This window comes from Sorex araneus, chromosome 1 (genome assembly GCF_027595985.1).
Source record: "Sorex araneus isolate mSorAra2 chromosome 1, mSorAra2.pri, whole genome shotgun sequence".
Classification (NCBI taxonomy): Eukaryota; Metazoa; Chordata; class Mammalia; order Eulipotyphla; family Soricidae; genus Sorex; species Sorex araneus.
The window spans coordinates 452490808-452502042 of NC_073302.1; the positions used below are offsets into that span (position 1 = coordinate 452490808).

The window sequence follows — 11235 nt, forward strand, 5'->3', positions numbered from 1 at the left end:
GGATCTTGACCTTCAGAAAGACCCATGTCTAGTGCCTTCTGAGAATATTTCCACTCATTTTTGCAACATGCTGGGGCCGGAGCGATAGCACAGCGGGTAGGGCGTTTGCCTTGCACGCGGCCGACCCGGGTTCGATCCCCGGCATCCCATATGGTCCCCCAAGCACTGCCAGGAGTAATTCCTGAGTGCAAAGCCAGGAGTAACCCCTGAGCATCGCTGGGTGTGACCCAAAAAGCAAAAAAAAAAAAAAAAAAAGTACTGTCATGCTTATACTGGAGTCTACAGCCCCACGCACCAGGAGAATAAAAGTGAGAGTACAAATCACACAACTATACTTTGATGATATGTTGACAAGATATGCACAACATGCAAATGTACATCACACTTGTGTGGCACATGTGCAGCAACATGCTTACCATGACACGACATGATATGTATGGCAGTGTGACCACATGCATGACATTTGGTGCATGTGCAAACACATGCACATAGTATGATGCATGTATAACCATAGACACTCATACTCAAGTCTAGGTGAAAGGGAGGGCATTCAAGAATTGTTTTTTCTTGAAGCTTCTTTTGAATATCCTATCAGGTGTTTTTTTTTTAATTTTTTTTTCTTTTTGGGTTACACCTGGCGATGCACAGGGGTTACTCCTGGCTCATGCACTCAGGAATTACTCCTGACGGTGCTCAGGGGACCATATGGGATGCTGGGAATCGAACCCGGGTCGGCGGCATGCAAGGCAAACGCCCTACCCGCTGTACTATCGCTCCAGCCCCCCATCAGGTGTGTTTTGCATTCACCGGCCTTACTTGGGAAGCTGCCTTCAAGTAGAAACAATACGAGTAAACAATTGAGTCCAACTTTGCAGCTTAGTTATTCGAAAGACCCAGCTCTGTCTGTACCTAGTCTGCCTGCACATTAATCATATTGATGTGATAATAATCATATTAATCATAAGGAAATCATCAAGGGTGGGGGTCCACATAGATGGGGTTGAACATTGTCAAAACAAACAGGTAAAGCCACTCCTTCAGGGGAAGTTCTAGGGGATTCACTCAAGGACAAAATCTCATATGAGGGTTCAGTACTCCAGATTACTAGGAGATCTGCTCAAGGGAAGATTCCATCCTTTCCTCAGCTAGTAAGCCATTTAAACAATCATAGTAAATTTACTTAAAATATTTCTAGTCATTTTATATGAACACAGTAAGAGATATATTAAGCTTGGCTCTTCCTGGGGACATCTCGTTATATATTCTAGACCATAGTCCTCAGGAAGGTTATACTTCTCTAACCCCAACAGGGTCCTTATTCAGTTACTTCTTTTTGGGTCGTGACAGAGTTTGTCCCACGACTATGCTCTTAACTTATGGTCCTTAGCTTATCCCCTTTTGATGCCAGGATAGCTTACAGCTTGCCTTGGGTCCATTCAGTCCCTTCGTTGGGACCCTCCTTTTTGGGGGTGTTAGGAAGTAAAGGTAACTGAGACTTAAGTCAAGTAAATATGATGGATACCCAGGAGTAAATATTATTCGGAGTCAATTAACTCCCATGCTACAAAAGCATAACATCAACTGTCTTCCTGTGTCTATACAAAAAGGACATTGCTGAATAAACTATGCAAAGGATGTAAAGGAAAGAGAAAGGCAATATAGTATAATTAGTGCTTGATGGAATTAGGGCACTGTTGTGGGAGTAGCTCAATAAACCTAAGCTCCCTGTGGAGCAAGAACAACCCAATGTTATCCAACACCCTAGGCTCATTTGTCACTGTATCCTAAGCACCTACTTGTGCTGGTATACAGAGGGGCTTTATTTTTGTTTAGTACACAGTGGGATTCTCTTCTTCCTGCATGTTCCATCCACTCGTAGTAGGACATCTGTAGTATATATCCTGCCCATCTCAGTCCTTACGGCCACTGCTCTCTGGGCTGGCTGAATGGTAGCACAAGCATCCATGCTGATGCACTTTAACACCAGAACTATCAGCCCCCTTTTCTGGAGCTCTTCTGTGTTGTGTCCATGAGCCTTTGGGTGGTATCTGCAATAGTACCATCTGGGCCCATGTCATTTTGAGGGACAGGACTGAGCTAAGGTCTCTCAGTCTGAAGGGACCAGGACTCACAAGGGTGCTTTTGCCATGAGCTGCCAGTCAGGTCTGCATGGCCTGCACCTTGAAAGCCACCAGATTGACCTTTATGTTATACCCATCCTCATCTCAGTTGGCATTGGCATCTCTGAGCAAGAGTGCTAGGTAGGGTGTGTGGGTCTAGCTTGCAGGGCAGATTGGGGGCCCTGCAGAGCTGGTTGCTGTGGAGTCCTCTTCAGGGCCTTCTGTGCACTCTCCTCATGGCATTTCCTGGGTTGTGAATCCTATTCCCCAGGTCAAGCGGGCAGTCAGCCCACTATCTACATCACACACACATACATACACTACTGCCTTGTCCACACTGCCTGCCCACTTTCTCCTTTGTCCACCCACTATCCATATCACACACCAACTCACCACGTGCCTGTGCACACTGCCCATTTGCCCTCTGTTGTCTGTGGTGCCCACCCACACTGCCCTCCCACCTTTGTTGCTTGTTTTCTGCCCACCTCACCCACGTGGCTCTCGGACACCAAGAACCTCCAGGAAAGGCTGCCAATCCTGGACCTGCAGTGTCGTGTTTCTGCTGCCCTTCACTCAGGCTGCCCGTCAAGCCCACCTTGAGCTGCTGCTTCCAGAACTTGCCGAGGTGACTGGTGTGTTGGATATTTTACCCTGATCTTATTTTTTCACCTATGGACTCTTAGTTTCTGGGTGTGGCTCATCTTTTTTTTATAGAAGTGTCAGAATGGGCCAAAGTAAGGAAGCAGCAACTGCCTTTGCTGGGCTGCAGGGTCCCTGCTGGCATGTACTGTCTACCATCGCTGCAGGGGCAGCTTCAGGGCACACCTGTAGGCCGAAGGCCCCTTGGAGAGTGAACCACATCTCCAAGAAAGTGCTGCCTCTGTTAGACCTTGTGCTGGGTTCCTCCTAAGACCTCATAGTGGGTTGCGCCCTGAGGGTGGGTTGGGCACAGGCTGAGCTGGACTCAATGCCTGCCAATGCCCTTCCTGTATGGTGCTGACCCACAAGCTCTTACGTAGGTGAACAGGCTCATGGGAATGGGCAGGCCTGTGTGATGTAGGTGGGCTTACATGGGGATGTGCAAGTCCATGTGCAGTGAGCAGTCCTGTGTGTGGTGGGCAGGTCCTTATGCATTGGGCTGGCCCATGTATGGTGGGCTGGCCCATGTGGGGTTTGCATGCTGAGACAGTCTTGTCACTAAGTGCGTTCATGTGTTGAGAACACAATTTCCAGAGTTCTGACTTCCCCGGCACTCTGCTTCCACAGGTGGTTTTCTGTTGGCAGCACAGCAGAGCGGGAGTGCCTCTTGTTACCTCCTCAGTTGCGTCCACCTCTGGCAGGGCCCCATAGACGCAAACCCTGGTGTGGGTGCAGCCTTCAGCTCTCCTTCCTTCTGAAGCTGTAGGGAGGCAGTTTTTGAGATGCTCTGAGCTGCCTTCTCAGTTGTGCTGCCTGTCCATGGCAGTCAGGCTCCCCAGTAACTGTATTTTGATAATTGCACAGAAGACATTTGCAATGGTTCAGACATCAATCCAGGAGGGAAGCTAACGCTGAAGTCTGGGTGCCTCCAGGGCAAATAATCCAACCAGGCATGGGGTCTGCACCAGAGCCAGCGAATCCCCATGCGGTTTCCGCTGCACAGACTGCAGGTGTGTCCTGACTCCTGAAATGTCAGAACATGGCACGGGCTTGTTCTGAGCTTGGGAACAAGTCTGTGCTGTGAAGGCTGGAGTTTCCACTTCCCACATGCACTTGTCTGGTGCCTGCAGCCCACAACCACCTGTGTCTGTGTGTGATTCCTGGAGCTCAAATCCACTGGCCTCTCAGTCTCTGGTCTCTAGAGTTCATGTCTGCATGTAGCCAAGTACTGATTCCTGGTGCTTAGTGTCTGGTCCTATCTGATACCTCGTGGCCTCCAGGAGCCTCCACCGCACTCTACCCTCTATGTGGGCTGCTTTGGGCTATCTTGAGACTCCATGAACTGCTGTGTCCTCTTGGCCCCCAAGTGGCCACCAGCTAGGCCAGTGCTGCTGTGGCTTCATGGCTCATATGTAGGGACCCTGGAATCACTCCAGGACAGGTGCCTTCTCCTGTAAGCTCGACTCCCACAAAACACATGAGTACAGTCCACACAGCCACGACGGAGGGTCCCTTCTCCAGCCTCACTCCTGCACTTTCACACCTTCCATGGCTCCCTGAGGCTGTCAGAACCCCCGTTCTGAAGGCATCTGCAGGCCGGCCCTGCCTGGCCCAGGCCACCACTTCCACGTCGTGTCCCCATGTCTGACCATCTGCTCCTCTGACCACGTCTCTGAATTGCACAGGACTGAGAGAGTTGCAATTCCCTGACCCTCTGCCCTTGTCGACAGCATCCGCATCTGCTTTCCAATCCTGTATCCCCAGATTCCAAGTCCAGTGGCTACTCTCTGGCTTCAGCCCGGCCCTCGGCTGCAGGTTCCCACAGGCTTTCCCAGCCCGGGCTCTCCTGTAGAGAGGGTGGGGGCAGGCCCCGGGGAGTGACACTGTCTCCCTTAGGCAGATCGGGAGAGGGGGTGGGGTGGAGGGTGGACCTGGTTAGGACAGCTAACCAGAGACGGCAGCGGGCCAGCCACTGCTCAGATCTCAGACTTTTACCTTCTGCCAAACTGCAGGGAAGCAGCTCCATGAAAAATCTCAGTTGCGTGATTTTATTCTGGAGCGACAGTTTGAGCCGACTCCGCCCTGCCAGTGGGTAATAGAGCTCTCCATCAGGCAGACATTCACTTCCCCATGGGCCAGAACTGAAATTAGCGCCAGGGGAGATACTCCAAATTAAAGCCGTTTATATCCATGATTAGTGAAAACTCAGAATCTAGAAGGCCCGTGATGGGGCTCCTTCCGGCCTCCCAGGCTCTCCCCGGGCCCGTGGTGGGCTCCTTCCGGTCTCCCGGGCTCTCCCCAGGCCCGTGGTGGGGCTCCTTCTGGTCTCCCCGGCTCTCCCAGGCCCGTGGTGGGCTCCTTCCGGTCTCCCCGGCTCTCCGCGGGCCCGTGGTGGGCTCCTTCCGGCCTCCCGGGCTCTCCCCGGGCCCGTGGTGGGGCTCCTTCTGGTCTCCCGGGCTCTCCCCGGGCCCGTAGTGGGCTCCTTCCGGTCTCCCCGGCTCTCCGCGGGCCCGTGGTGGGGCTCCTTCCGGTCTCTCCTCAGGACCGTGGTGGGGCTCCTTCTGGTCTCCCCGGCTCTCCCAGGCCCGTGGTGGGCTCCTTCCGGTCTCCCCGGCTCTCCGCGGGCCCGTGGTGGGCTCCTTCCGGCCTCCCGTGCTCTCCCCGGGCCCGTGGTGGGCTCCTTCCGGTCTCCCGGGCTCTCCCCAGGCCCGTGGTGGGGCTCCTTCCGGTCTCCCCGGCTTTCCCCGGGCCCGTGGTGGGCTCCTTCCTGTCTCCCGGGCTCTCCTCAGGTCCGTGGTGGGCTCCTTCCGGTCTCCCGGGCTCTCCTCAGGCCCGTAGGGGGCTCCTTCCTGTCTCCCGGGCTCTCCTCAGGTCCGTGGTGGGCTCCTTCCGGTCTCCCGGGCTCTCCTCAGGCCCGTAGGGGGCTCCTTCCGGTCTCCCCGGCTCTCCGCGGGCCCGTGGTAGGCACGCTCCTTCCGGTCTCCCAGGCTTTCCTCAGGCCCGTAGCGGGCTCCTTCCGGTCTCCTGGGCTCTCCCCGGGCCCGTGGTGGGGCTCCTTCCGGTCTCCCCGGCTCTCCCCGGGCCCGTGGTGGGGCTCCTTCCGGTCTCTCCGGCTCTCCGCGGGCCTGTGGTGGGGCTCCTTCCAGTCTCCCGGGCTTCCCCAGGCCCGTGGTAGGCACGCTCCTTCCGGCCCCCCGGGCTCTCCCCGGGCCCGTAGTGGGCTCCTTCCGGTCTCCTGGGCTCTCCCCGGGCCCGTGGTGGGGCTCCTTCCTGTCTCCCGGGCTCTCCTCAGGCCCGTGGTGGGGCTCCTTCCGGTCTCCCGGGCTCTCCTCAGGCCCGTGGTGGGGCTCCTTCCAGTCTCCCGGGCTCTCCCCGGGCCAGTGGTGGGGCTCCTTCCGGTCTCTCCGGCTCTCCGCGGGCCCGTGGTAGGCACGCTCCTTCCGGTCTCCCGGGCTTTCCTCAGGCCCGTAGTGGGCTCCTTCCGGTCTCCTGGGCTCTCCCCGGGCCCGTGGTGGGGCTCCTTCCTGTCTCCCGGGCTCTCCTCAGGCCCGTGGTGGGGCTCCTTCCGGTCTCCCGGGCTCTCCTCAGGCCCGTGGTGGGGCTCCTTCCAGTCTCCCGGGCTCTCCCCGGGCCAGTGGTGGGGCTCCTTCCGGTCTCTCCGGCTCTCCGCGGGCCCGTGGTAGGCACGCTCCTTCCGGTCTCCCGGGCTCTCCCCGGGCCCGTAGTGGGCTCCTTCCGGTCTCCCGGGCTCTCCCCGGGCCCGTGGTGGGGCTCCTTCCTGTCTCCCGGGCTCTCCTCAGGCCCGTGGTGGGGCTCCTTCCGGTCTCCCGGGCTCTCCTCAGGCCCGTGGTGGGGCTCCTTCCAGTCTCCCGGGCTCTCCCCGGGCCAGTGGTGGGGCTCCTTCCGGTCTCTCCGGCTCTCCGCGGGCCCGTGGTAGGCACGCTCCTTCCGGTCTCCCGGGCTTTCCTCAGGCCCGTAGTGGGCTCCTTCCGGTCTCCTGGGCTCTCCCCGGGCCCGTGGTGGGGCTCCTTCCTGTCTCCCGGGCTCTCCTCAGGCCCGTGGTGGGGCTCCTTCCGGTCTCCCGGGCTCTCCTCAGGCCCGTGGTGGGGCTCCTTCCAGTCTCCCGGGCTCTCCCCGGGCCAGTGGTGGGGCTCCTTCCGGTCTCTCCGGCTCTCCGCGGGCCCGTGGTAGGCACGCTCCTTCCGGTCTCCCGGGCTCTCCCCGGGCCCGTAGTGGGCTCCTTCCGGTCTCCTGGGCTCTCCCCGGGCCCGTGGTGGGGCTCCTTCCTGTCTCCCGGGCTCTCCTCAGGCCCGTGGTGGGGCTCCTTCCGGTCTCCCGGGCTCTCCTCAGGCCCGTGGTAGGCATGCTCCTTCCGGTCTCCTGGGCTCTCCCCGGGCCCGTGGTGGGGCTCCTTCCGGTCTCTCCGGCTCTCCGCGGGCCCGTGGTAGGCACGCTCCTTCCGGTCTCCCGGGCTTTCCTCAGGCCCGTAGTGGGCTCCTTCCGGTCTCCTGGGCTCTCCCCGGGCCCGTGGTGGGTCTCCTTCCGGTCTCCCGGGCTCTCCCCAGGCCCGTAGTGGGGCTCCTTCCGGTCTCCCGGGCTCTCCGCGGGCCCGTGGTGGGGCTCCTTCCGGTCTCCTGGGCTCTCCCCGGGCCCGTGGTGGGCTCCTTCCAGAATGTCTCCCCAGGGGCCGGTCAGGCCTCCCGGGGTCAGGGGGTGGGTCACGTGGGGTAGGTTTCTTACGTGGATCTGGTTCCTCAGGCCGCATTCAGGCTTGCACTTGGCCGTGTCACCTCAGGCCCCTCGTCCTAACCACCGGGACCTGCCATTGGAAGGCGCCACTTCCAAGCCGGAAGTCATTGCTATCCGAACAGTTCCACCAATGAGAAGGGCCACAACGCAGCCAATGAAACTCGACACTGCCCTCGCTCTTGTCCAATGAACTCATTCAGAGAAGCCCCGCCCACCCGACAAAAGCTGCTCCCTCATTGGTTCTCTGGATTCGCCTGCATAGCCTCAAGTTGCTCGCAGTTTCTCTGATAACCAAGCCTGATTCGGTCCACTTTGTGGGGGAAATAACATGTTTACGGTTTGGTAAACATTGCCAGCATTTGTTTAATGGTTTTTTAAAAAAAAGTAATAGCCACCTGGTAGGTGGAAAGTGTTTTTCAGTGTGTCTTTGTTCGTCTCTGTTGACCAAGTCTTGGAGTGCTGTCAGTAAGAATTTACCATAAGCAACAAGAGATTTACTAGAGCAGGAGAAACAGCTGCCGGGGAGGCAGCAGGAACACGTCATTGAAGGGAAATGGTTCTACCTTTTCCAGGCTGGCGTGGTCAGGTGGAGATCAACGGACCCTCTGTGCTGATCAGGAGTCCCAGCTGCCCCCATGAGGAAGTTCCCCCCTGGAACTCGCCACGTGTGCAGTCTCTGTGTCTCTGTGCAAAAGTTTCTCCTGGAAGATGGGATTACTGCTGATGAGGCCGTCTCCTTTAGACAATGTCTCTTCAAGTCCTTTACAGTTTTGAGTTCCGTTGTTTTATGTTGTCGAGTTGTAGGAGTGTCTCATATGATCTGAAGACCCACTTTTATGATCCAGCATTCTTCGTCACTTGGAGCATGAACTATTCCCACTTAACTTCCTTCCTGGTCACCATACATGGCCCTGAATGATTTTTTTTTTTTTTTTTGCTTTTTGGGTCATACTTGATGATGCACAGGGGTCACTTCTGGCTCTGCACTCAGGAATTACCCCTGGTGGTGCTCAGGGCACCATGTGGGATGCTGGGAATCAAACCCGGGTCAGCCGTGTGCAAGGCAAACGCCCTACCCGCTGTGCTATCGCTCCAGCCCCCCATAGGATGTTCTTAACCAACACCTTTGACTTAATCTGAATTCATCTTTTAAAATGATGGGAAATTTACTTTGCTTTAGTTACAGAAGGTTAAACAGGTCCAGCGAAATCTTGTGCTTTCATGATACTCTGGCATACGTCATGTCAAGCTCAGAAGAAGTCTGGTGATGGAGACCTTGGCAAAACAAGAGTGCCATAAATGGCATGCTGTATCATTTAGTTGATAAATCTGGTAAATATTTGTGAGAAGGCAGGAAAAATGTGTAGTGCAAGGACCCAGCGATATCCATCAAAATGGCAGCTGTTTACTGGGGAGGCTGCAAGGTCCCCACTGGAACCGCACACTAAGGGGTGGTCAGATGGGGCCCGGGGGGCTTGCTGCCGGTGACTCCCTCCGAGCATCGAGCCTGCAGCACCAGGCCCTGATCCCTGGGGCACACATGCCAGGGCAGGAGGGTGGGGAGAAGGCATGTGGACCGCCCCGGGGGAGTACCTGCAGGGCCACGCCTTGGTCTACGCTCGTGAGCGTCTACACAGACCTCCACCCAAGTTGTCCTGGGTCCCGTTAGTGAGCGGCTCTCCTGTGCCAGCAACTCCCTCACGGGGCTCAGATTCCGACCCACATCCGGAAACTTCTCTTTTCTTTGACTCATCTGAAATCCCATCATAGAACTCAGGACCCTTTCTGAAATCTCCCTGAGTGGAGGGCAGAGGAGAGGGGATGGTGCTGGCGTAGTCAGAAACAGAATTCTGCTTCATGGGCTCTAGGAGTTTCTGGAAGTTTCAGTGGTAAGAATGGGCTGTGGGACATGGTATATGGGATAGTTTCTGTAGCCACCTTGAGTCTAGCTCACTCTGTCCCTGTGGCTTACTCATGTCCCTGTGATTCACTCTGTCCCTGTGGCTCTGTGTCCCCATGGCTCACCGTGTCCCTGTGACTGACTGTGTCCCTTGGCTTACCCTGTGTCCCCGTGGCTCACAGTGCTCCTGGCTCACTTCGTGTCCCTTTGGCTCACTCTGTGTCCTCCTAGCTCACTCGTATCCCTCTGACTCATTTGTGTCCCCCTGGTTCACTCTGTGTCCTTGTGTTATTCTGTGTCCCCTACGTCCTGTGACTCACTTTGTTCCTGTTCTGCTCTTACACATGGTCCACGAGAACCCGGAGCTGCTTGATACACGCTTCAGTGTGGGGTCAGTCAGAGTGGATGGGCCCAGAGTGAGGGCAGGCGTGGATGGAACACCATCATCCTGACAGGAGACAGGGCTGTGGTAACTCACCTGCTGGCCCCGAGACACGGCCCCAAGCTAACGCAGGCATCCGTCTACACTGCATTTCTAGCTGCGGCGGGACAGATGCCCCCTGCCATTCCACAGGCCTCACCTCCAGAGACTCGGGGCACTGCTGAGGGCAGCTCCTTGGCCCTGCTTCCCTCCTTCAGCTTCGCTGAGAGGGTGGCAGGAGTGGGCTGGGCGGCCGCCCCTCACTGCTGCAAGGCCGTGTCCGCACTCAAGGGCTGAGACGGACAGAGAGCTCTGCCAGGCAGCCGTGTGCAGGACTGTCCTTGAGCTTGCTCCCGCCGCACTGCTCAACCCTCCTGGTCGCACCAGCAGCGCCATGGGGGCAATTCTGCACTGCAGGTCACTGCTAACGGGTTCTGGGCCCTCACACTGCTGAGGCGAGAATTGCTCTTTGGCTTCATTTTAGACTATTTCCATCTTGGAATGAGGGTCCACTCACCAAGGCACCGATGAGGCTGGGTGCAGACTCCTGGGACGGCCGGGGGAAGGCAGTGCCCTGTGCAGCCCCGGCGCGCAGGCCTGGGTGACAGGATGCCACTTCCTTCTCAGGCTGCTCCTCTAGGGGAGATCAGCAAAGTTCCTGCATACGTAACACCTGGGGTCCCCATGATATGCGGAGGGCCAGCTGGCATGCAGGAGCAAGACCCCAGGACAGGCAGCTGTGAGATGGTGGAGTGTTCCCAGACACACACCTCATCCCTGGACTGTGCACGCAGGCACCTCCCTGCCTGCGTCTCTCGAGCCCAGTCCTCCCAGGGCCCATTCTTCTTTGACCCCAGTCCCCCTGGACCTAGTCCTCCTGACCCCAGTACTCCCTGGACCCAGTTGTTCCTGGCTCGGCCCCGCCAAGCCCAGTCCTCCCAGGCCCAGTCCTCCTGAGCCCTCCGTGGCTGAGCCTCTTAGGACTTCCTGGGTCATTGTCCTCACTGACTCCTGGGCTGACCCTGCCAGAAAGTGCCCACTGACACCCGGGACTGGCCCCTGCAGATGGCTGTCTTGCCCCATGGATCCAGGATGGGGCTGGGGACCCAGAGGCAGACACATAAGACAGGGGGAGTAGAGGGACAGCACGGGAAGCAGGAGAGGCTGAGGTGGAGGGAACCCGAGGGGGCGGTGATCCCAGGGCAGATGGTGGGGGTCTTGGAGAGGCCCTGGGGGAGTGGTGGGCAGGGGCTGGCACTGACAGGAGAAGGCCGAACCTTGCTCTGGTTTGCAGGGAAGGTGGGTCTGACTTGGCCCTCGAGTGGCCCGAGCAGGCGGGGTCCCCCTCAGAGTGGCACCCCCTGGCTGCCCAGCAGGCGCCCAAGGAGAGGGGCACCACAGAAGCA

At 57.6% G+C, this 11235-nt stretch overlaps 1 protein-coding gene across 1 annotated transcript; it reads right to left on the reverse strand.

Annotated features, from left to right (window-relative positions):
* Positions 1-5626: 5626 nt before the first annotated feature.
* Positions 5627-10225, reverse strand: LOC129403339 (proline-rich protein HaeIII subfamily 1-like). Its single transcript, XM_055130251.1, has 6 exons — positions 10192-10225; positions 9990-10052; positions 7285-7423; positions 6987-7231; positions 6479-6745; positions 5627-6237 (listed from the first exon to the last, which is right to left on the reverse strand). The coding sequence occupies exons 1-6, from the start codon at positions 10223-10225 to the stop codon at positions 5627-5629; spliced, it is 1359 nt and encodes a 452-aa protein (XP_054986226.1).
* Positions 10226-11235: the final 1010 nt, after the last annotated feature.